Source organism: Neomonachus schauinslandi, chromosome 15 (genome assembly GCF_002201575.2).
Source record: "Neomonachus schauinslandi chromosome 15, ASM220157v2, whole genome shotgun sequence".
Taxonomy (NCBI): Eukaryota; Metazoa; Chordata; class Mammalia; order Carnivora; family Phocidae; genus Neomonachus; species Neomonachus schauinslandi.
The window spans coordinates 14,973,698-14,998,350 of NC_058417.1; the positions used below are offsets into that span (position 1 = coordinate 14,973,698).

At 59.8% G+C, this 24,653-nt stretch overlaps 1 protein-coding gene across 4 annotated transcripts; it reads left to right on the top strand.

Moving 5' to 3' along the window:
* Window positions 1–604: 604 nt before the first annotated feature.
* MYO1C (myosin IC) lies at window positions 605–23,081 on the top strand. 4 transcript variants are annotated; one of them, XM_044921614.1, is made up of 32 exons: window positions 605–694; window positions 7,748–7,903; window positions 8,033–8,148; window positions 8,716–8,914; window positions 8,998–9,078; window positions 10,918–11,097; window positions 11,180–11,278; window positions 11,485–11,598; window positions 11,687–11,758; window positions 12,048–12,167; window positions 12,257–12,339; window positions 12,562–12,667; window positions 12,785–12,865; window positions 13,166–13,257; window positions 14,630–14,724; window positions 14,805–14,851; window positions 14,966–15,046; window positions 17,225–17,330; window positions 17,439–17,556; window positions 18,181–18,294; window positions 18,375–18,451; window positions 18,785–18,853; window positions 18,961–19,045; window positions 19,142–19,301; window positions 19,594–19,677; window positions 20,409–20,502; window positions 20,600–20,655; window positions 20,779–20,914; window positions 20,992–21,062; window positions 21,150–21,247; window positions 21,322–21,421; window positions 21,858–23,081. In XM_044921614.1, the coding sequence occupies exons 1-32, from the start codon at window positions 620–622 to the stop codon at window positions 21,882–21,884; spliced, it is 3,192 nt and encodes a 1,063-aa protein (XP_044777549.1). In that variant the 5' UTR covers window positions 605–619; the 3' UTR covers window positions 21,885–23,081. The 4 variants fall into 4 exon arrangements, with proteins under 4 accessions (XP_044777549.1, XP_021559781.1, XP_021559780.1 ...); XM_021704106.2 differs by lacking the exon at window positions 605–694 and adding an exon at window positions 1,653–1,719; XM_021704105.1 differs by lacking the exon at window positions 605–694 and adding an exon at window positions 6,307–6,391.
* Window positions 23,082–24,653: the final 1,572 nt, after the last annotated feature.

Sequence of the window (24,653 nt, forward strand, 5' to 3'; positions counted from 1 at the left end):
TGAGGAGGGCAGGACAGGGGCCTCCTCACAGTGCCTTCCTGCCTCGCCAGCTAAACTCTGCTCAGTGTGGCCAGCCCCCAGCAGCTCTGGCCTCCCAAACTCAAGGGGCTCACCTGCTGCTGTCGGGGAAGGAGGCAAGCTGGGGAGACATGCTGGAGGGGCAGCGCCTATTGACAGATCTTGTTGGCTTAGGGCAGGATGTGTGTTCTGGTTTGGGGAACACTACTCTCCAGCTGACACCAGTGAGCGGGCAGCAGGAGAGGCCTGGCCATGGAGCTGTTGGGGAGAAAGACCTCCTACCCTTTGACCTGGAGGCCAGGGTCCCCCACGAGTGGCTGCATCAGCCTCTCTGGTTACCTGGGACAACAGGCATTTCCTCCGTCCCTCAGCCCCTCCTCTTCCTGCCCCAACGCGCTGGGCCAAGAGGCCTCCCAATCAGACCTGGGCTGCTCCAGCTGTGTCCTGAGGAGCTGGACCAGACACATCCCCTGGGGCTGGAGTTGAAGCTGAACCAAGTGGCCATCCCAGTGTGGGACGAGATTCCTGGCTCTGGGAGCAGCCCGAGCCAGTGGACAGGCAGGCTGTTGCTCAGCAAGCACCCGGGCTCTCTGTCGGCGGAATGGCGCTGCAAGTCGAGCTGATACCCACTGGGGAGATCATCCGCGTGGTTCATCCCCACAGGCCCTGCAAGCTTGTAAGCGGGGATGCTCTGGGCTGGGAGAAAGGGTGGCAATATCTTCCCAGGGCCCAGCAGCTCCCTCAAGCGAACCCCTCAGGAAAGAGGTGAGCAGAGGGGAGGGGTTCTGACCCTTGGTGGGACAGGAACAGACTGGACAAGAAGGGATAAATGGAAGGATGGCGTAAAAGTTTAAAGCGCCTCTAAGAGCAGGATTTTTCAAAGCAGGGATCTGGGTTTGAATCCCTTCTCTTCCAGCTCCCTGGTCCTCCGTAGGCTGGGCTATGAACTGGGCATAACACGCAGGTGACAGGACTGCTCTGAGGCCAAAGGACTGGCGGTGTATGTAAAGCTCCAGACGCATAGTGCACGTTCAGTGCATGCCTCCCCTTTCTTCTGGCCCAAAGTAACTAGGACTGGCCAGCTCAGAGCAGTACCTTGAGCAGGGAACGGGGTGTGTGTGTGTGTGTCACAAATGGGAAGGAACTACCTTGAGCAGGGAACGGGGTGTGTGTGTGTGTGTCACAAATGGGGAGGAACTACCTTGAGCAGGGAACGGGGTGTGTGTGCCACAAATGGGGAGGAACTGACCTGGGCTGGCAAAAATGGGGCGAGTTGGGGGTGGGAGGACAGTGCCGGGTTTGCTCTGAGGATGCATTCCTAGAATGAGGAGATGCACCCTTCCACCCAGCACCGCAGCGAGTGCGCCGGGTGTGGAGGAGGGAGGGAGTGAGTGTGTGTGTGTGTCTGCGTGTGTGTGACTGTGACTGTGACGCGCCCCGTCCCGGGAGCGGCTTGCACAGTGTGCGGCACCAAGCCTCCGCGGACTCGGGCGGGGGCCGGGGCCGGGGCCGGCCGGGGCGGGGCGGGGCCGGAGGGTTCGCGCGCGCGCGCCCGGGCCTGGGCCCTGCCGGGGATGACGACAGGCAGCGGCCCGGCCCCGGGCGGGCCCTGGGCGGGGAGAGCGTGCCGGGGCCGCGGACTCCGGAGCCGGCCACGCCGCCCAGCCTGGCCCCCGCCTGCGCACCCGAAGAGCCGAGCCGGTGGGTAACGCGGCGCGCGGGCGCGGGGCGGGCAGCGGCCGCGTGGTCCCGGGAGGGCTCCGCTGGCGGGCGGGAAGGGGAAAAGGGCAGGCGGCCGGGCGCCAAGCCAGGCCCGGAGCTGCGGTGCGGGCGGCGGGGGTCGCCGGTCCGGAGATCGCTGGGGCCGAGGGTGGGCCCCGGCCCGGCCTGTGCGGGGTCCCAGAACTCGGCCGCGTCGAGAGACTTAAGATTACTTGCGGATAACGTGAGGGCGGGGAGGGGCGGCTGGGGTCGCAGGACCCAGGCACCCTGTGCGCCCTTGGGGCCCCTCCAACAGCCGGGCTCTGCCTCTGGGTTCCGGAGAGGCCGCCCGCGCCCCTCCCCTTCCCGTACTCCGCCCCCCTAGTCCCCCTCCCCCGACCCTGCAGCGCCAGTTTCCCCGCGCGTCTGGGAGCCTGTGAGGGCGGCGGCCAGGGTCTCCGAGATGAATGAGAGAATGAATGGTTGGCCCACGGCCTTGTTCAACTCCCGGCACGCTCTGGGCCCTGTGATTCATTCATTCGTACAGGCATCCACGAGGGGTTACTGAGCCCCTACTGTTGCCGAGCTGGGTGTACGCCCCCGCGGGAGCACTCTCCTGGGAGAGACTGACAAGGAAACCGGCGATTAGAGCGTGATGCGATAAGGAGGGGGCTATGTGTTGGGGGAGGCAGGAAGGGGTTCTGGAGGAGGTGATACCTGAGCTGAGTCTTCAAGAATGACTAAGAGTCAGTCAAGTGGGGAGAAGGAGGGTGCGCCGGACCAAGGAAGGTGCAGGTGCAAAGGCAAGAACCTTAGGGAGAGAGCCACGTGTGACAGGGGTGGGAGCAGTTCCTTCTGGCTGTGTGTGGTGCTGAGGGAGGCATGGGGAGAGAAGGGACTGGAGAGGGCCACCCCTGGGATCACACAAGAACACAGGCTCACTGGGGGTAAACTGAGGACAGAGTCTATATGCAGGCACCTGGCAAGAAGCATTGGGTGTGAAGAATGGGTGTGGCACACGGAAGGGTGCCCTATAAACTTACACTCTATTAACATAAGATGTTAATTGATCAGATATGCACTTGTAAATACCACAGGCTGTTGTGGGAAAATGGATTGGAGGGAGGAAGGCAAGGAGGGCATTTTGGAGGTTGCTGCCTGATCCAGGAGCAGAAGAGTGAAGGGGGAGCAGAGGGAAGGTTTTAGCAGGTGGTGACTTCCTGGTGTGAGAAATGGAGAGAGGGGAACAGGCTTTTTGATCCCAGATGGTGATGACTATCTGGAGGTGCCTCCCCACTTTCAGGATACTGAACAAGGAGGAGAGGTCAGGGGGCAAGGTGCTCTGTCTACTTCTGCTGGGCCCCCAAGCAGAGGTGTCTGGCAGGCCAAAGGCTCTAGAGCTAGAGTGTATGGCCCTTGACTGGGGCCCTGGTAGAGAGCCCTTTAGTCTCCACCTTTCACCTCCACTGCCCCTCACAACAGTTCCCTAGAGTCTGGAACAGTCCTTGGTGGGACAGCCTGGGCCCAGACCTAAGATATGTTTGATAAATATGAATTGAGCATCTGTTCTGTGCCCAGTACTTCCCTGAGATAGGCAATGGTTCTTTCTGCTTCCCCAATAGGCCATGAGGCTGCCTCCGTAGAAATCAGCTTTTAGCAGAAGTCTGGGGGTCCTCAGAACACCCTCTCCAGACCTGCATGGTCCTTTGAGGCCCTTTGAACATTTGAGGCTGCCCACTGCCTTCCCCACTCCTCCAGAGGTCAGGCCAGAGGGCACCTGGCTCACATTAGGTAAAGGGCACTGGATGACCCAGGTCTGCTGGGTCTGCCCCATCCCTGCCTTTACAGGAAACAACACAGCTGGGAGGACACCCAGAGGCAGTCTTGGGAAATCGGTCCTGGGTCACTCATGTGGCCATGGCTTCTCCCCAGCCTGCAGCCAGCCGCTAGGTGCAGGGCCATGCTGGGGGCCCAAAGGCAGTGCCCACTCCCTAGCTGCTCCTCCTAAGGCCTACATGTCGATAGTCACACAACGCCGAAAGGGGTATTCACTGGGCACTGCAGTCACGGGGTTACTGAGGAAGGTCCCAGCCTCTCAGGGTAGCGAGTTAACCTTTACAGAGAAGCGGAAGCTTGGAAATCCACCAGCCTCGCTCTCTGGTAGGGCAGCTCTGCAGCAGCAGTGAGTGCTAGAGTTCCCGGTTCCAATCCCACCCCTCCTTCTCCTAGTCCTGGGATCTTGAGCAAGTCATGCCCTTGCCCAGCCTCAGTTTCTCTGTCTGTAGGATGGGGGTAATAGCACAGAGCTCATGGCTTGGCTTCAGGGCATTGGGGGGAGTACCATAAGACAGCGCTGAGAATGCAGGAAGCGCCTGGCTCTGCAGCCTCGGTCGCGGTCTCTCTCACACCCGCGGCTCCCCGCCCCTGCCCCGGGGCTGGCGCTTCCGTCCAGTGAGGCGGAGCGGGCGGGGGCCGGAGCCGGGGCTGGGGCCGCCCCTCAGGCCAGCCGGGCTGCAAAGACGCCCCCTCCTTCCGCCGCTGGGCGGCGGCTGTGGGGGCGCCAGCGGGCATCCCGGGAATGCGGCGGCGCGGCTCGGGGTGGGGGTGGGGGTGGTGGTGGCCGGCAGGACCCCTCCGCACGCGGATTCCCCTCATTCCAGCCGCTTGACGAGGCAGCGGGCGGGGCGGGCTCTGCGGCCGCGAAGCTCCGCCCGCTCTCAGCTCCTCCCCTCCCGCCCGCTAGCGGCCGCAGTGCCCGCCGTGTGCCCCTCTTACTGCAGAGAGCTGTGCTGTGGTGGGGGCTCGCTCGACCTCGTTCCCCCCCCCCCCAGTCCCCTAAAGCACTCCCCACCCTGAGTGGGCAGGAGGCAGAATGCCCCTCCCGGCTCCCGCTCCCTTCGAGATTTTAAACCTGGGGGCATTGCGGAGGGCGCCCCCTTTCTCCCTGAGCCCGCCTCTGCGGGTGGCGTTTAATAACCGCCCCCTCCGCTCCCACCCATCTCCCAGCTGCGCACCCAGTCGCCTGACCCCTGCAGAAGGCCCCATCTCCCAGCTGGTGCCCTCCATCCCCCACCCCGCGGGGTCCCCCGGGCCGCGGCTCCGGCCGGGCTGTTGTTCTCGAGGTAATGAGCCTCCCACGAGGCTGCAGCCCGCACCTGCCGCAGCTTCACCCCCTCTCCGGGGAGCCTGGGTCGGAGGGAGGGGAGCGCTGGGGCTTTGGGTCCCTACTCCGCATTTTTCCCCCGGCTAGACAAGTCAGTGTCCGCCAGACTGTGCCTCGGGTTCCTTATCTGTCAGGCGGGGAACAGGTAAAGTTCTCGAGAGCTCTTTGTAACTGGCAGACACGCCTGAGGGGCTTTCCCTACTGGATAAGAAGTGGGTCTGGCCTGGCCCAGGGCTTTTAGTAGGTCTGACCCAAACATGTGTGGAATGAATGTCAGGCCAAGAGAGGGAAGTGCTTATTGAGAGACTGGGAAGTGCCTTAGCGCTTTTATCTTAGCCTTCTCAACAATCCTTTTAGGCAGCTATTAGCTACATTTTAAGGATGAAGAGGAGGTTCTAAGAAGTTGAGTGACTTGCTCCCAGTCATACCGCTTGTAAGAAATAGCCCAGTCTTTTGCAAGCATCAAAGGCTTTTAGACATCACCACCTCCACCAGCGGTGGGATCTAAGCTAGAGTTGGCTCCTTAAGTGCTTCCAAGATCCCAGTGAGGGTGCGGCTGCTTAGGGCTGGTTTGGGAGAAGGAGGGGATCCTGGGGGATCCAGAGGGACAAGAGAGGGAGGCTCCCTCCAGAGGAGAAACAGAATTGAGGAGCCCCTGAGGCACAGAGGCCCTAGTTGGGGTGTCTGGGATTGGGGAGAAGGGTATAGGCCCCAAATGCTGAAAGTCGGACGTACATTTTCCAGATGGGAGAATGAGACCTCCATAGGGGCCGGACACAGACCGCGCTCGGCAAAGACTCCCTGTGGCCGTCCCTGTCCCTTGGGTGCTCGCTCCGTGCTGATTCGGAAACCTAAAGAGATTTTCTTGGGGCTTAAAGACACAGGGCCACCCCCAGAGAGTACATAGGGGTGGACAGTGTCCCGCACGGAGGCTCCGCCTGTCTGGGCGCGCCGGCCGTATTTGGACATTTCGATCTATTTTTAACTTTCCCGGGACTCGAGGTTGGGGTGAGGGGGGAGGGAAATCCTGCTTCCTCCGGGATCCACGGGCCTCAACCCTCGTCGCGCGCCTGGCCTGGTGCGTAGTGTAGACACGGCCCGGAAGTGAGTTTCGGGTCGGTGTAGACGCGGCGGCCGCGCGGGTTCCGGGCCCCACCCTGGAACCAACGACGTCCCTCCTGGAAAACCTGACTCAGGCGGAGCCCCTGCCTGGCGGGGAGCTCCGCCCCCCCTTTCCGCCCCCGCACCGAGATCCCCCGTAGTTCCTACCCCACCCCCACCAGCTGGACAGAGACCCCCGAGTCCGAGCCCCGAGGGAGGCGGGGTCGGCTGGGGAGTCCCGCTTTCCTGAGGCTCGCGGAGGGGGCGGTGCGGGGGGCGGGCCGGCCCCTCCCTCGCTGACGCCGCCGCCGCCGCCGCCGCCGCCGCCGCCGCCGAGCCCCGGACGGAGAGCACCGGCAGCGGAGCAGGGCGCCAGGCCGGCCTGGCAGGATGCGCTACCGGGCGTCGGTGAGCGGAGGTGGCGGGCAGGGCGGGGGTCCCGGGCGTCCCTCTGTGCCTCGCGGCGCCGCCTCGGCCCCGCCAGGAAGCGGGCGCGGCCCAGGAATTTCGGGTGGAAAAACGTCCCGGAAAGTTGCAGGGGGAAGAGGCAGAGGCAGGGAGGGCCGCGGGGCGCTCGGACCCAGGGCCGGGCCAGTAGCCCTCGGAGAGGTCTGAGAGCACAGAGACCCGTCACCCAGAGGGCAAGGGGGCGGGAGTTTCGGCCAGATTTGGCAGCAGCTTCGGAACAGGATGGGGGGGGAGGGGGGAGGGACAAGCCTGGGAGAGGCAGGCCAGACCCAGAGGGGTGCCCCAAACCAGAGATCTGGGTGCTCTGTGGTTGGAGGAGAATTGGGGGCCTCTATGGGATCTGCGCCCCTTCTCACCACTGCCACCTTGCTTTTCTCCGACCCTTGACACACTTAGTGTCAATTTCCTAGAGCCCCCCCCCCCCCCCGCCACCATTTGAAGAGTGTGGTGTGGGGTGAGGGCCTCCTTGAGCCGATATGCGCTGGAGGCAGCTGGGCTTTCCGTGGTAAAACCCCCACCCCCTTGAGGCTTCTGGGGCTCTCAGGAGGAGAGTGTCTGGGGAGTCTGGCAGCTGGAGGAGAGGGTGTGGCCCAGCTATGAGAAGGAGGGCCCCCCAACTTCTGGGGTGGGTGTCCAGCCCAGCTGGGATGGGAGGCCCCCTGGGGGAATCCCCCTCACGTGGTCTGGGGGTGGCTTCTTGCTTGGTCCCTAGACTCTCTCCCCCTGGAGATTTTGATGGGTGTGGGTGGCAGAGATGGCCCCACCCTGCCTGCAGAATTCACTCTGAGCCATTTGTCCTCCAAAGCACCTGTCACACGTGGCCCAGAGCTAAGGGACCTGAGGTCACCTGGTCTAACTCAACTCCTCCTCCTTGAGGAGGAAGCAACCCAGAGAGAGAAGGGGATTTGTCCAAGGTCAACAGAGCATTCTCTTCATTATTCCAGGGAGTTTCTTCTCATGACCCCTTTTTCTCTACACAAAAGCAGTGCCTGCCTGGATTCAGTGGCCTTGCTTCCCGTGTCCTCTGGGTCTTCTGTGCCCCAGTGTCCTGTGTCCGGGTCCCATGTGTCCCACCTGGTCTCCATTCTGTGTGACCCATGTCCTCAGTGTTCCAAGTACCAGCTTCCTGTGACCCAGGCCCACTGTACCCAGCATGGTCCGTCTCTTGGGTATTCTCTGCATCCTGTGTCCATGGGCCCCTGGTTTCCCTGGGAGTCCCACAGGCTGAGGTGGAGGACAAGCGGCCTTACCTTACCCTGCTGGTTCTGACCGTCTCCCGTGGTGCATTCCCTGCAGGCCCTGGGCAGTGACGGGGTGCGGGTAACCATGGAGAGTGCCCTGACCGCCCGGGACCGGGTGGGGGTACAGGATTTCGTGCTTCTGGAGAACTTCACCAGTGAGGCAGCCTTCATCGAGAACCTGCGGCGACGGTTCCGGGAGAACCTCATTTATGTGAGGCCCAAGTGGGAAGAAGCTGGCAGGGGGGTAGTGGTGCTGGGGCCACAGACACAGGGCTGAGGGGGGAAAGAGGTATCAGGAGCCTCTGGGAGAAACTTCTGACCCTCCTCCCCCAACCCCCAGACCTATATTGGCCCCGTCCTGGTCTCTGTCAACCCCTACCGGGACCTGCAGATCTACAGCCGGCAGCACATGGAGCGTTACCGGGGTGTCAGCTTCTATGAGGTGCCACCCCACCTGTGAGTGACCCCCAACCTCTCCAGGAGTGACCCCCCATCTCCACCTAAGATGACCCCACCAGACCCTCGCTCTAGAATGTCCCTGACCTCCCACCTGGGATGAATCATCATTTACATGTGTGAGGGGTCCCACGATCCCTCACCCTAGAGTGACCCTGATCCCCACTTGACATGAATTTTTCAACCCCATCTGGGTGGGACCTCGCCAGCCCCCACCCCAGCTCCCACCCCTAGCTCCTTCCCCCGACTCCACCTGGGCATGGCCCCCCAACCTTAGTGACTCTCTGACCCCCACTCTAAGGGACCTCCCAACCCCACCTATGAGTGACCCCAACCTCTACCTGAATGACCTCCAGGACCCCCACCCCTAAGTGATCTCCTCAGTCCTCCATCTGAAAGCGATAGTGATCCCCATCTTCAGCTATGAAGGACCTCCCTTGACCCACACCCTTGAGGGTCCCCCAAGCCCCACCCACCAGCAAACTCCAACCAGATGTGGGAATCCACTTCCTCTTCCTATCTTGCCCCACCCCCACCCCTGGAGCTCCTAACGAGCCTCTGTCGCAGGTTTGCGGTGGCCGACACGGTGTACCGGGCACTGCGCACAGAGCGCCGGGATCAGGCCGTGATGATCTCTGGGGAGAGCGGGGCGGGCAAGACAGAGGCCACCAAGCGGCTGCTACAGTTCTATGCTGAGACCTGCCCAGCCCCGGAGCGGGGGGGTGCTGTGCGTGACCGGCTGCTGCAGAGCAACCCTGTGCTGGAGGTGAGGGGACAGCAGCGTCTGCAGGGCAAGAGGGGCAGGGAGAGAAAGCCAGACATCCCTCTTACCCCCTCCTCTGCTCCTAGGCCTTCGGAAATGCCAAGACCCTCCGGAATGATAACTCCAGCAGGTTTGGGAAGTACATGGATGTGCAGTTTGACTTCAAGGTACCCGTGGATGTGTCAGGACAGGGGGAGCAGGAATCCCATTCAGTAGGCGCCCACTCGCCAGGTCTTTGGTACCAGCAAATATTTAGTGAGTGCCTACTCTGTGCCAGGTGCTGTTCCAGGTGCTGGTGGTACATCAGTGAAACAAAACAGACAAAAATCCAGCCTCCAGAGAGATAGACATTAAACAGAAAAATGTAATTTAGGTGACAAGTGCCATGGCAAAAAATAAAATGAGGTAAGGGGTGGGGACAGTTGCTATTTTAAATAAGGCAGATAGGGTAAGCCTCACTGAGAAGGTGGTACTTTGGTAAAAAGCTTGATGGAGACAGGGGAGCAAGCTGTGCAGATACCTAGGGGAGAGAGTCCAGGCAGCAGGACTAGCCGGTGCAAAGGCCCTGAGGTTGGGAGTGTTTGGTGTGTAAAAAGACAGCAAGGAGGCCAGTGAGCAAGGCACCAAGATACAGGAGAGGAGGCTGATGGTACAGGCAGTTCTGGGTCTTTGTAAGAACTTCCTTTAAAAACTCTGAGTAGGGCGCCTGGGTGGCTCAGTCGTTAAGCGTCTGCCTTCGGCTCAGGTCATGATCCCAGGATCCTGGGATCGAGTCCCACGTCGGGCTCCCTGCTCGGCAGGAAGCCTGCTTCTCCCTCTCCCACTCCCCCTGCTTGTGTTCCTGCTCTCGCTATCTCTCTCTGTGTCAAATAAATAAATAAAAAACCAAAAAACAAAAAACTCTGAGTAGAGGGGCACCTGGGTGGCTCAGTTGTTTAAGCACCCAACTCTTGATTTCAGCTCAGGTCACAATCTCAGGGTCGTGAGATTGAGCCCTGCATCGGGCTCCAGGCTCAGTGGGGAGTCTGCTTGAGATTCTCTCTTTCCCTCCCCCTCTCCCTCTCTCTCAAAAAAGCCAAGCAACCAACCCAAAACAAAACAAAACAAAACAAAAAAAACTCCACTAAAACAAAACTCTGAGCAGATGTTAACTAACTTGAATTTAAATAAAAACTTGAAATTAAAAAACAAACAAGGGGCGCCTGGGTGGCTCAGTCAGTTAAACATCTGCCTTCGGCTCAGGTCGTGATCCCAGGGTCCTGGGATCGAGCCCCGCATCAGGCTCCCTGCTCCGCGGGAAGCCTGCTTCTCCCTCTCCCGCTCCCCCTGCTTGTGTTCCCTCTCTCGCTGTGTCTCTCTCTGTCAAATAAATAAAATCTTAAAAAAAAAAAAAAATTAAAAACACAAACTGAGTAGAAGGGGAGCCTTTGGAGGGTTTGGAACAGAAGCGTGTTGTGATGTGGCTTTTCTCTCAGATCCCTCTGGTGCTTTGTTGAGAGTAGATGGTAGGAGAAGCAGGCCGAGTAGGGAAACCAGTTAGGAAGCTGATGATTGTTACACCAAGGTGACAGGTGCCGTGGCTGAGACCAGTGTGGCGGCAGGGTAGGCTCTGGATGTTTTGAGGGTGACGGCAACAGGATTGGCTGTGTGACTAGACGTGAGGTTAGGGAGAAAAAAGAAGCTTCCCAGGGGACAACAAACTTCTTGGCCTGCAGACCTCGAGGGGCAGAGTGACCAGCAGCCAGGATGGGAAGAGGGGGGGACACCAGGAGTTCAGTTCGAGGCCCGTTGGTGTGAGCTGCCTGTCTGACACCCAAGGGGAGCAGCCAGGTCGATAGGGCTGCAGGCCCTCGTTTCTTAGATGAGGACACTGAGGCCACAGGGGGTGACTCACCTGAGTCCACACAGCTAGTGGCAGCGCTGGAATTAGAGGTCGAGGAAGGAGGGGAAGCCGGGGCCCATCCCCAGGCCCCCTGAACAGTCTCCACGTCCTGCCCTGCCCGCAGGGTGCGCCTGTGGGCGGGCACATCCTCAGTTACCTCCTGGAGAAGTCCCGGGTGGTGCACCAGAACCACGGGGAGAGGAACTTCCACGTCTTCTACCAGCTGCTGGAAGGCGGCGAGGAGGAGATACTGCGCAGGCTGGGCTTGGAACGGAACCCCCAGAGCTACCTGTACCTGGTGAAGGTGCGGAGCAGGCGGGCAGGGCCGACGCCACCCAGCGAGTGCAGCCCCAGGGCCGGTAACCCCGCTCTGCCCTTCCCCCCAGGGCCAGTGTGCCAAAGTCTCCTCCATCAACGACAAGAGTGACTGGAAGGTGGTCAGGAAGGCCCTGACAGTCATCGACTTCACTGAGGAGGAAGTCGAGGTGAGACCTGTGCTGGGGACCTTCCCTTTCCTCCCTCTGCACCCTAAAAGTCTCAGGCCGCTTTTACAGCCCATTGCTTCTCTCAGACACTCCCGCCAGCCCAAGGACCCAAGGCCTCTGCTCCCACTGACCGTGCACTGGTGGCCCTCACGGGCTCTCTGCCCCTCCTGAGACCCCCTTCATCTCCCCCCTCCCTGTTCACCCAGGACCTGCTCAGTATCGTGGCCAGCGTCCTGCACCTGGGCAACATCCACTTTGCTGCCGACGAGGAGAGCAATGCCCAGGTCACCACCGAGAACCAGCTCAAGTATCTGACCAGGGTGAGTGGGCTGAGGAAGGGGCGAGGGCAGAGCAGACGGGGGCAAGGAGGAGTATACCCTCACCATGCCCATCCCCCGCCCTTGGCAGCTGCTCGGAGTGGAAGGCTCAACGTTGCGGGAGGCCCTGACACACAGGAAGATTATTGCCAAGGGAGAAGAGGTGAGGTCAGGCCTTTGTCTCAGGGCTGGGGGGTCAAGGGTGCAGGTGTTCCAAGGCCTCTTCCGAGACTCCTGCCTCCGGCAATGAGGCCTTGGGTCCTGACGCCATCTTCCCTCTGATAGGGCCACTGTGCCGCTGCCCCCCGCCCCGCCCGGTGTCCCCCACCCGCCAGGCTCACCAGGAGGAAGACAGAGAGGTGGAGGTTTTCTGGTGTTGAGCCTGAGTGCATAGAGGAGGGGGATGGAGAGGGGTCCTCGGCATTCCCCTCCTTTCTCACCTTGGCCGGCAGCTCCTGAGCCCGCTGAACCTAGAACAGGCTGCGTACGCGCGAGATGCTCTCGCCAAGGCTGTGTACAGTCGCACTTTTACCTGGCTGGTCAGGAAGATCAACAGGTCGCTGGCCTCCAAGGTGAGGGCTTGGCCAGGCCGCTTGCCAGGCAGCGGGGGGGCCTGGGGCGGGGCGCCATCTGACCCCAGGTCCCACGCTCTTGGCCCTAGGATGCTGAGAGCCCCAGTTGGCGGAGTACCACAGTCCTCGGGCTCCTGGACATTTATGGCTTTGAAGTGTTTCAGCACAACAGGTCAGCAGCCCCTTTCCCCTGCCTCTCTCTCCTCCTGTCTGCCCTGCCCTGGCCCCGTCCCCTCTTCCCCCTGCCTCTGTTCCTGACACCACCCCAGCCGCCTCAGGTCCTGCTCCGTGTGTTTTCCCTTAGCTGCTCAGAGGCCGAGTTCGGCCTCTCCCTGCCCCCACTCCTGCTGGGTCCCCCTTGACCTACTGTGAGCTCTTCTGTTTCCCCTCACAGCTTTGAGCAGTTCTGCATCAATTACTGCAATGAGAAGCTGCAGCAGCTCTTCATCGAGCTCACCCTCAAGTCGGAACAGGAGGAGTATGAGGCAGAGGGCATCGCGGTGGGTGCGAGCCTGCAGGTGTCCCTGTGGACACCCCACAGGAAGCCAGGCATTGGGGTCTCCTAGAAGAGATGCGAGGACCCCATGATGATGCCTTCCTTCCGTTTTGCCCCTCAGTGGGAGCCTGTCCAGTATTTCAACAATAAGATCATCTGTGACCTGGTGGAGGAGAAGTTCAAGGGCATCATCTCCATTTTGGTGAGTCTTCTGCTGCTCCAAGGCCTCATGTTGGAGGCTGGGTGGGAGGCTGTTACTCCCTTCCCCATTCTCTTAGGCATGTCCACGGAGGGCCCGAGTTTGTTGTTGAGCCGGGACAGGGCAGGGCTGTGCGTGGAGGGTGAAGTGAGGTGCTGGCCTGGTCTGGAAGCAGTCTGTGGGAGGCTCCCTATGATCTGCCCGGTGCCCTGCGTCTGTGCTTCCTGGCACAGTGCCCCTGAGTCTCCTGTGCTCTCTAGCTCCTTCCCTGATACATCCCTCACCCTCTGCCACACCCCCCAGGATGAGGAATGTCTGCGCCCTGGGGAGGCCACGGATCTGACCTTCCTGGAGAAGTTGGAGGACACGATCAAGCACCATCCGCACTTCCTGACGTAAGCGGGGTGGCAGCGCAGTGTAGGGACAAGGGCTCGCTTGCGGCAGAGCCCGTGAAGCGTGTGGCCCCCCCCCCCCCCCCCCCCCGCCACGATCAAAAACCACCAGCCACAAGGAGATGACGGGGGGAGGTGTAAGTTGAGGACGGGCACACAGAGCCCCAGGTCGTGCACCCACAAAGTAAGAAGCTAAGAGGAGCGTGGCTCCCTCTTTATTCTTGTCTGAGAATGAAACTTGCTAAGATTTTTTTAGTTTCCTTATTTGGAAGTTGGTTTTTCTTTAAGGAATCCCCTGAAGTGGGGAGGGGAAGAGAAGAAGCAAGCACCTCTGCCCCAGCTCTGTCCTGCTTCTTCTCTTCCCCTCAAGTCCTCTAACCCGAAGCAACCCCGTAAGGACGTACTCGTGAAGCTGTCTCCGCTTTACCGAGGCCCCAGGAGGTGAAGCCGTTTGCCCGAGGTTATCACGTACTTAGTAAGCTGCAGAGCTCGGACTCGGGCCTGGAGCTGTTGAACACCAAAGCCCTGAGCATTTTTTGCTTAATGGTATCTGAAAAACCTTTTTCTGATTGCAAAAATAATGGTGCTCATTAGAGAAAAGTTGGAATGTGTGCAAAGGCTGCTGGTTATCCTGTCACCCAGAGGTCATCACTGTTAACAATTTGAGGCATTTCCTTCCTGCCTTTTTCTATATGTTGTTGTTTTTTTTTAATAGCTGAGAACTTACTGTGTATAAGGTTCAGGATCATGTTATATCCTGAGTATTTTCCTGTATCATCAAACAGAGAAATTTCCTCAAAACACTTCTCCGGTGGCTCTAACTCACAGATACTCCACTGCTCGCCCCCAGCTTCTGAGGGCCCTTGGCCAGCCTCCAGTTTCTGCTGGGTGACAAGGCTGCCCCAGACATCTTTGTGCCTTACATCTCTGCCTGGATCTCTGGTTAATTGCTTGAAATAATCCTTAGAAGTAGAAACTGGCTTAAAGTATATAAACCTGCTTAAGACTTCAGTAATCTTTGGGGGCAGATTCCGTTCTTAGAATGTAGTACGCAGCGCCCGGCGCTCCGAGCAAAGTCACACAACAGCCCCGGGCAGTGAAGTAGGCCTCTGCCCAGCGCACCAGGCCATGCGGACGCCTCGGGCCCGGTCCTGGCACTGTGGGACCCTGGGCAGGGCTGTGTGCCTCCCCGAGCGTCCGCGACTGCCTCTGTGCAGGGAGCCTCATGGCTCCGCTCTGTCTCCCGCCTGGTACAGAGGGCTGTGCCTTGGCCCCGGGCATCCCTGCTCCTTCCCGGATGCCTGGTTCCTCTCTTGAGCCTCCTCAGCAGGTAGGGGCTCAGGCCGGCAATCTGTAGCTTCCTGTCCTTCCCCAGGCACAAGCTGGCTGACCAGCGGACCAGGAAATCTCTGGACCGTGGGGAGTTCCGCCTCCTGCACTATGCTGGAGAGGTGACCTACAGTGTGGCCGGTGAGGATTCTGGAGCCGGGTCCCTCCAGTGGGCAGGGAGAGGGGCTCTCCCTCACTTCGTGTCTGCTCCTCCTTCCCAGGGTTTCTGGATAAAAACAATGACCTTCTCTTCCGGAACCTGAAGGAGGTGAGGAAGACTGGGGAGAGGGATCGGGCTCTGGGCACCGACTGACCGCCGCCCCAGGAATCTGTCCTGCCTGCCCGCCGTGCCCGGACCCTGAGCCCCGCTCTGCCCCCACAGACCATGTGCAGCTCCGAAAATCCCATCATGAGCCAGTGCTTTGACCGGAGTGAGCTCAGCGACAAGAAGCGGCCGGAGACGGTGCGGAGGCTCTGGGACCTGAGGGGGCATGTGTGTGTGCACGTGCGTGTGTGGACATGTGGCTGCCCGAGCCGGAGCTGGCGGCGCACGGGCACTGCGTGTCCCCTGGCACGCCTCTGTCTGTGTCTGCGTGAGCTCCCCGAGCGCGCCCGGCCCTCAGTGCAGACCCACCCGTGCACACCTGAGTCCTTGCGGGAGCTTGTCCGTGCGTGGGCACTGGTGTGCCTCCACCCGCTCGGCAGACAGTGGGATCAGACATTACGAGGCACTTAGGATGCCAAGATGAATAGGTGCTCTCACAGCAATGTACACAGGGCGCTTTGGAAACTTAGAATAGGGAACAGCAAATTGCCTGGGGGTGGGGGGCGGTCAGGGAAGGCTTCCTAGAAGAGGAAGCGTCTGAGATAACGTGGGATGGAGTAGGTGGTTGTCAGAGGGACCGGTGGGGGAGCACTGTAGGCCCGAGAGGCCCAGCAGCACAAACAGCCCCAAAAAGACCAGGAGGTCCACAGGAGAGTGACATCATCGAGGAGAGCGGCTGGGAAGGGCAGGTGCGGCCCGTGGTGCCAGATGCCGGGAGAGTGGCGGTGAGCTCGGGGCAGGGGTGGGGCTGTGGGGCGTGCCAGGAGGAGGGCCCCGGCCGGGAGGAGCGACGCTGTGTCGGAGATGGAAGCCGGGGTGCTGCAGGCTGACACACGCCGGCAGGGCAGGAGTGGGGACCGTGGGTGGCCAGCGTCTGACTCCCCAGGCCCCTGCTCTCTGCTGCGGGCTCCCCATCCGCCCACGCTGGGAGGACACCAGCACCACTGTCTGGGCCTCTCCAGCGGCTGCGGGTTCATGGAGCCACTGATCTCCAGGGGCTCCCAGGCAAGCCGGACTCCACTGGTCTAAAACAGGCCCTTGATGGCACCGTGCCCCGGGGTCTGTTCCTTCTGTGCCCCTAACTCAAGGATCACCCTCCACCCAGTCCTGCACGCCAAAAACCTGGGCAACCTCCGTGACTCCTCAGTCTCCCCCATCTCCCTCATCCAGACCACTGCTGGCTCTTGCCAGTTTCTGCTGCCTGAGTACTTCTCAACTCCTTCCCCTCGGCCCTTCCCTGTAACCCCTGCTCCATTTCAGTGCTCTGAGCCAGCCAGCGTCCTCCCTGCCCTCCTGGCTTCCTAGCTGCTCTTGCCGCCCACCCTCCACATACCCGCTTAGAGATACTCCAGAATGCAGATCTGTGCCAGCTCTTCCCTCACTCCAGATTCCTCACTGGCTCCCTATTTCCCTCAGGATAAGTCAGTCTCCTTAATGTGACTCTCCAGCCCTGTCGTGATACTGCTTCTGCCTGCCTCTCTAGTCCTATCTTGTTGGCTCCCCACCTGAGTCCTTGCACTGCTTTTAGCTCCCTGGGCACATCAAGCTTTTGTGCAGGCTATCCCTCTGCCTGAATACCTTTCTCTCCTCTCTTCCTTCTGGCTATTTCCGACCTATCCTTTAAATCTCAGCCCAAGGGTCATTTCCAGATGGCCTTTCCTGATGCCCCCTACCCCACAGACTGGATGAGTTGCCCCTTCTTGATGCTTTTGGAACCCCCAGGCACACACCTCTGTCACTAGTGGGATTGCAAGTCTGTTGAGAAGTCTGCTTCTCTCACAGTCCTGAGACCCTTGAAGGTCCTGCCGAGCAGTGTGCAGAGATAATGGTTGGATGCATAGGAGTAGGATGTATTGTTAAGGAATGTGGCCTTGAAATTCTAGAAAGAGTGGGCATCAAAGGGAAATGTAGAATTGGGGTTGTGGGGAGACCTGAGCAGGGTTTTTACTGATTTTTTTAAGATTTTTTTTTTTAATTTTAAGTAATCTCTACACCCAACTTGGGGCTCGAACCCACAACTCCAAGATCAAGAGTCCTATGCTCCACGGACTGAGCCAGCCAGGCACCCCCTGAGCAGGGTTTTTAGATGCGAGTGAGGTTCCTAAGTTGATGTCTCTAGCTCAGTCTGGCCCCTTTCTCTAGTGTGATCAAGGGGAGGCAGAAGGAAGAAAGAAGCCGGGCACAGGGTGGCTGTGGGAATTGGCACTGCTCTGTTCCAGGAGGGGGCCTCTGCAGGGTTCAGCAGCCCTGCCCCAGTGAGGGGCAGCTGCAGGGATCCGCAGCCCGGCCAACCTTCCTTTTACCTTGGCTGGCCAGGTTGCCACCCAGTTCAAGATGAGCCTCCTGCAGCTGGTGGAGATCCTCAAGTCCAAGGAGCCCGCCTATGTCCGCTGCATCAAGCCCAATGATGCCAAACAGCCCGGTAGGCCCCTCCCACCCCGTAGGCCCGTGAGGGCTGGGTCTCCCCTGCAGAGGTGAAGGGCCATCCTTCGGTGAGGGTCTGCTGACCACCCTGTTACCCCTCCCCCAGGCCGCTTTGATGAAGTGCTGATTCGGCACCAGGTGAAGTACCTGGGGTTGATGGAGAACCTGCGCGTGCGCAGAGCGGGCTTTGCCTATCGCCGCAAATATGAAACTTTCCTGCAAAGGTGGGGGCGCGGCCTGGCTCAGCGCCAGGGAGAGGGGTAGGAGGCTAGGAGCCTTTGGGATCCTGAGAGAGGAGACAGGGATTCTCAGCCCCATTTCAGAGGCTAGGACCCTGAGCTTCTGAGCTGCTGTGGGACGCATGCCAGGGGCCCCTCCATTCTGCAGGCCTGCTGTCAAACTAGGTGGACAGAACATCAGCTCCCTCCCCTCCCCCCCACCCACTTCCAGCCCTGCCCTCATAGAGCACCAGGTTAGGGGTCTATAGGCAGGCATTCACCTGCTTGTCACCAGAGGAGATGGTAAAACCTGTGTGAAGAGGACAGAGTTTTAAAAGCTCAGAAAGGATATAGCAGCATTGTGGTTAGTCTGAGTTAGGGGCTGGGGAGTCAGTCAGGTGTGAATTCCATCCCTGCCACTTTCTAGCCCTATGGCCTTAGGCAGATGAGGAGATATCAGTTTCCTCCTCTTCCAAATGGGCATAGTGACAGAGTGACCTCCCTGGCTTTTCGTGAGCTGCAGGTCAGTGGGAGTACCCAGCAGGTGCCCAGGAAGGCTGGTTTGGGCCCCCAGAGGAGGACACTGGTTGGAGTGGGGGCTGGGTGCATCTCTGCTCCTCCTGTCCCCAGATACAAGTCACTGTGCCCAGAGACGTGGCCCACATGGGCAGGACGGCCCCAGGACGGGGTGGCTGTGCTGCTCAGGCACCTGGGCTACAAGGCAGAAGAGTACAAGATGGGCAGGTGAGCGGTGTCTGCCCGGGCCCGGTGTTTGGGGGGGCACAGGGGTGGCAAGCAGGGGCTGATCACTGCTGCCCTCTCAGGACCAAGATCTTCATCCGCTTCCCCAAGACCCTGTTTGCCACAGAGGACGCCCTGGAGGTCCGTCGGCAGAGCCTCGGTGAGAGGCAGGCCCCACCTTTCCTGTCCCAGGGGGTCTGTTCTGGGGAGCAGGAGAGAAATCACTGCATTTGGGCCCCACCTCACCCACATTCAGCTCCCCTCCTCCTCCCGGTGCCAGCCCTGCCCCTGGATGCAAACTCTGAGCGTGCTCGCACATTCCTGGGCCCCCTCCTCCTCTCCTTCATATATTCTCCCTTCCCTTCTCTGTCCTCTCGCTCAGGAGCTCCTTGGGCCACTCTCTCATTCATGCCACTCAGTGAGCTCTGGCAGCGCCAGGCCCGCAGCTGCTTCCCTTGGGCTCTGGCCAATTGACTTTCTTTCCCAACCACAGCCACGAAGATCCAGGCCGCCTGGAGGGGCTTTCACTGGCGGCAGAAATTCCTGCGGGTGAAGCGATCAGGTGCGGGGGCGGGGGGGGGGGCGTGTCTCCAGGAGGGGCGGGGTCTGGGGCTAGGGTGGGCCACCGTGGCGAGGAGATCAAGGTCAGCCGTCTTGTGGTCCCCACAGCCATCTGCATCCAGTCCTGGTGGCGGGGAACGCTGGGCCGGAGGAAGGCAGCCAAGAGAAAGTGGGCCGCGCAGACCATCCGGCGGTGAGCACTGGGGGCAGCACCAGGGGGTGGCGCAGAGCAGGGAGGTGGGGTGTCCCCCGGTTTCTCACTGCCACCCTGTCGGGCCCCCACCCCCAGGCTCATCCGCGGATTCATCCTGCGCCACGCACCCCGTTGCCCTGAGAACGCCTTCTTCCTGGACCACGTGCGCACCTCTTTTTTGCTCAACCTGCGGCGGCATCTGCCCCGGAATGTCTTGGACACTTCCTGGCCCACACCACCGCCTGCGCTGCGTGAGGTCTGTGGCCTTCCCTGCCGACCTAGGGACCATGAAAGCGCTGGGGGGGGGGGGGGTGCTGCTAATAATCTTGTGGCCAGAGAAGAATCTGTAGGACTCCCCAAGGGAGGGGAACTGGAGCTAGGCCACGGAGAATGAGTTCTTTTGGGAGAAAGGACTCAGGAATGCAGGGGTTGTCCAGGTGGCGGGGGTGTCGCTTTGGCAGCAGGCCTGCGCTGGGCATACGCCAGTCGTCTTCGGAAGGAAGGGAGCCGGGCCGTCCGGGTGCCCTGACCTCACTTGTGTCCCTCAGGCCTCAGAGCTTCTCCGGGAGCTGTGCATGAAGAACATGGTGTGGAAGTACTGCAGGAGTATCAGCCCCGAGTGGAAGCAGCAGGTGCGGAGGGCGAGGAGCCAGGCGTGGACCAGCCAGGGGGTCGGGGAGGCCGTGGGCTCCCCGCAGACAGTGCTGGCCAAGAAGGAGCATTGAGCCCTGGGCAGGCAGCATGGCCTCAGATGGATCCCGGGCCCTGTTTGGCCTCGTGTATGAAACCAAGGCTGGAATGGATTTTGGGTGGCGAATAGGATTGGTCCTCTGGGCCAACTCCACAGGACTGGTAGAGGCTCCCCAGAGCCCTGGGCTGAAAAGATCGCAGGTTCAGTCTGATCCATTGGTAATGTCTGCCATGGTTCCAGAGATGGCCATCCGTGACTGAGTGCCTCGTATTTGCCAATTCAGTACGTGATGATGCTAAAGGACCCATCAGCTCGGATGACCTGTGGTAGTTTGGGGTATCAGCAATCGCCAGCTTCAAGATGCCAAGCTAGAGCTGAATGTCAGGGGTCCCGGGGCCTGATATGATGGGCACTTAGCCCCAAAGTCGAGCCTGGCCCCTGACAATGCTGTCATGACCCTTCTGGGAAGCCCTCTGCCTCGTCAGTGGGGATGGGGGCAAAGCAGAGGAGGGGTCAACAGGAGTGTGGGTGGCCGGGCCTGGCCTCCGGTGCTGGGGCCAGAGAGAGGGCAAGAGCCTGTCTCAGTTCCTGAGGCTGGCCGGCCCCTTCCCGCCCCCACGACGGTTGCTACCCCTTCTAATACCTCCCCCACGCCTCCCCCCTTTTCCTCAGCTGCAGCAAAAAGCCGTGGCTAGTGAGATCTTCAGGGGCAAGAAAGACAATTACCCCCAGAGTGTCCCCAGGCTCTTCATCAGCACACGGCTTGGTGAGCCCCTGACTTCCAGTGCTCCCCGCCTCCAGCACCATCCGACTTAGTCCCCTCTCCCCTCCTCTGACGTCCCGCTCCCCCATCCGGGTTGCAGGTGCAGACGAGATCAGCCCCAAAGTGCTGCAGGCCCTCGGCTCTGAGCCCATCCAGGTGAGACGCCCGTTCTGCGGCCTGAGGCGTGGAGGGGGGGCTCGGGGCCTGGACAGAGAATGACGGGTCACCCTGGAGCCCCCTCAGCTGCTCCCCTGACCCCCGCCCCGCCTCCCACCGCAGTATGCCGTGCCCGTAGTGAAATACGACCGCAAGGGCTACAAAGCCCGCTCCCGGCAGCTGCTGCTGACCCCCAGCGCCGTGGTCATCGTAGAGGACGCCAAAGTCAAGCAGAGGATCGACTACGCCAACCTGACCGGTGAGCCAGAGCCCAGGGTTGCCTAGGGAGGGCCCGGGCTCTGACCCTTGACCCCTAACCTCTGCCCTTCCCCTCAGGGATCTCTGTCAGCAGCCTGAGCGACAGTCTCTTCGTGCTGCACGTGCAGCGGGAGGACAACAAGCAGAAGGTATGTCTTTGGGGCCTGGGAGGCAGGGCAGAGGTGGGTTCTGGAGATCTGGGCAGGGCCTGACCCCTCCCCCTCCCGGCCCCCCAGGGGGATGTGGTGCTGCAGAGTGACCATGTGATTGAGACACTGACCAAGACTGCCCTCAGCGCTGACCGCGTGAACAACATCAACATCAACCAGGGCAGGTGAGGCGGTTGGGGCTGGTGAGGGGGCCGCGTGTGCGCCCGCAGGCGGCCCTCACACACCCCCTTCCTTCCAGCATCACGTTTGCAGGGGGCCCCGGCAGGGATGGCATTATCGACTTCACACCTGGCTCAGAACTGCTCATCACCAAGGCCAAGAACGGGCACCTGGCTGTGGTGAGTGGCGCCAGCAGGTGACCGCCTGCCTCCCTACCAGTAGCCCCAGGGCTAGGGTGAGCTTCGGGTGGCCACGCTTCCTTGGCGGCTTGGCAGAGCCCAGGCACCTCACCCACGGGTCTCCATCCAGGGCGCATCAAACCACCTCCCTCATCCCGTTGCCCATAGAGGCCCAGAGAGCAGGGCCATTCGAACCCCCACAGTGCCGACGGTCATAAAGACGGCAGCATGGGGGTGGGTTGGGGAAGGCCCAGGGGCGTTTCAGGGGTGCTGGAGGCGAGGCCCACTCGGGCAGGGCAGGGAGTCCTATGGGAGTAGGATCAGTCCCCGGGACTGAGGTCACCAGGCACCCACCCCTCAGACCTCCATGAAGACAAGCAAAGCTCCTCTGTCCGCTCCCTGCTCACCACTGGGGCTTCTCTCTCGGCCCCTGCAGGTGGCCCCACGGCTGAACTCTCGGTGATGAAGGCGCCCCCCGGACCCCCTCCCACTTCCCAATGCTTTGCTTCTCCCCCCTCCCCTTCCCACTTACCAAAGACTCGAGCTTCTAGACAGGGACCCAGGGACACCTCGAAGCCCACCGACAAACTCCCGCCTTTCGCTCAGCCCTCTCTTGAGGGAGCAGCGGGGGCCAGGGAGCTGCCCCAGACGTGGGCCAGGCCGGGCCACAGCAATAGGGAAGCTGGGGCCAGAGGCAGCCATGCCAGCCCCACTGCCGATGCCAAATATTTGAGAGAAGGGAACTTTTGCTGAGGTTTTCTCTGAGATTTTTTGATGCTTTATAAGAAACTATTTTTTAAAAAAGCCATTTTCCCACCCCAAGACACACTGGATGTGTTTTCCCTGACTCCAGCAGGGCAGGGAATGTAGCTGAGAGGGGGTGGGCGGTCTGGGCCCTGGTGCCCTCTCTGCTGCCCAGGCCACCCTCTCCTCTCCATTCCCTCGGCACCTTTCCGTCTGTCTGCCTGTCTGCCCACGTGTACCCTTCACCGCCCACTCCGACATCCTCCTGGGGGCCGAGACCACCTTTGCCTGCCCCCCTTCTTCCTGCCTTAAAAATGCCCTTCAAAATCATCATCCCAACCTGAGGATGTCCTGGAGTGGGGGAAGGAGTTTTAGACCACAGAATTTGCAAGACACAGAGATCATCCAGTCTAGCTTCCTGGTGTGACAGAACAGGAGACAGAGGCCCACGAGGAGAAGGGACTTGCCCTTCATCTAGCAGGTTGGGGCAAAACCGGGACTGCAGCCCTGTCTTCAGCATACCTCACTGCCTCTCCCAGGGACAGGCTCATGTCTTAAGGGTGCATGTGGCTCCCTAACCAGCAATCACCCTTGGGGGCCAACAGGTGGGAGAAGCACTCCTGCCTGGGTCTATGCCTTAGGATGACAAACACCTTGTCTATATACTTTGGCCCCAATTCAAGGATATAGGGCCTTTCCTGGCCCCTGACCCCCTCCCTGTCCTGGGAGCCCAGGGAGGAGGCTGGCCTTGGGAGGAGCTGCGGAGGCATCACCTCTTTCTGCTGCTTCCCCCCACCTCCCCAGAGGGCCTGGGGGCTGCCCAACTGCCTTTGCCCTCCTGGGGGGGGGCCTCAGCCCACTGCTGACACTTCTGCAATCCAGAGAAACACTAAATAAAGCAATACGTGTTTGCCAATGCCTGTCTGCTCGTGAATGTTAGGAGAGGGAGAAGACCCCTAAAAGGCAACCAGCGGTCTTGTATTAGAATTAGAATGGTATTAGAATTGTATTAGAATTTTTGCCTTGTCCACAGAAGGAAGAAGGCAGGGCTCCTTCCCCAAAGGAAAGCAGAGGTAACCAGTAGCTGCAACATGGATTTGCTCTTTCTTTCTTTTTTTTTTAAGACTTTATTTGAGAGAGAGCAAGCACGAGCAGGGTGGGGGGCAGAGGGAGAGGGAGAGGGAGAAGCAGACTCTTCTGCGCAGCAGGGAGCCCGATGTGGGGCTCGATCCCAGACCCTGGGATCATGACCTGAGCCGAAGGCAGACGCTTACCCGACTGAGCCACCCGGGCGCCCCTGGACTTGCTCTCTCAATGACTGTTCTACGGCACGGCTGCTCAGCCTGGCCCAGTGCTGTGGGCCAGGGGAAGACACATCACACCCAGCTGCTGCCCGGTGGTCCTCAGCCCAGCGGACAGACACAGCCCGGTGTGGGAAGTGCGGGCCCCACGGGGCACACGGACTCATGACTGGCTCAAGTCAGGGAGAAGGGTCACAAACACTTCAGAGAGAAGATGACCTTTGGCGTGGGTCCCAAAGGATAGGCTCCAAATTCTGTTGCAAGTGGCAAATATCATCTAAATTGGGTTGGGCAGAAAAGGCATTTATTAGCACTAGCAACCTACCAGTCCCAGGGTAGGGCTGCTTCTAGGCACTCAAACATTGTCAGGAATGTGTCTGGAGCCATCTCTTGGCTCAGCCTTGCTCTGGTGGCTCCATCGTCAGGCAAGCTCTCCGTTCGTAGCAAGGCTGCGAGCAGCAGCCGTGGGTGTTCATTCTGCCAGGTTAGCATAGGAGGTGGGAAAAAAGTCTTTCCCAGTCAGCCGAAAATCTCAGAGCCGACGCACGGTGGGCCAACTTGAAGTGCTCTTCCCTGACTCAGTCACTGTAGTTAGGGAGGAGAGCATATTCTTTTTTTTTTTAATTTTTTTATTGTTACGTTAATCACCATATATCATTAGTTTTAGATATAGTGTTCCATGATTCATTGTTTGTGCATAACACCCAGGGCTCCATGCAGAACGTGCCCTCTTTAATACCCATCCCCAGGTTAACCCATCCTCCCACCCCCCTCCCCTCTAGAACCCTCCGTTTGTTTTTCAGAGTCCATCATTTCTCATGGTTCGTCTCCCCCTCCAATTTCCCCCCCTTCATTCTTCCCCTCCTGCTATCTTCTTTTTTTTCCTTAACATATATTGCATTATTTGTTTCAGAAGTACAGATCTGAGATTCAACAGTATTGCACAATTTACCGCACTCACCAGAGCATATACCCTCCCCAGTGTCTATCACCCAGTCACCCCATCCCTCCCACCCTACCCCCCACTCCAGCAACCCTCAGTTTGTTTCCTGAGATTAAGAGTTCCTCATATCAGTGAGGTCATATGATACATGTCTTTCTCTGTTTGACTTATTTCGCTCAGCGTAATACCCTCCAGTTCCATCCACATCGTTGCAAATGGCAAGATCTCATTCCTTTTGATGGCT

Excerpts from the sequence above, each read along its gene's own strand:
- MYO1C (XM_044921614.1), top strand. The coding sequence starts at position 620 with ATGGCGCTGCAAGTCGAGCTGATACCCACTGGGGAGATCATCCGCGTG. Across the intron at positions 8,149-8,715 it reads TATGAGGTGCCACCCCACCT|GTTTGCGGTGGCCGACACGG; the intron begins GTGAGTGACCCC and ends CCTCTGTCGCAG. Across the intron at positions 18,854-18,960 it reads CCTGCGGGTGAAGCGATCAG|CCATCTGCATCCAGTCCTGG; the intron begins GTGCGGGGGCGG and ends TGGTCCCCACAG.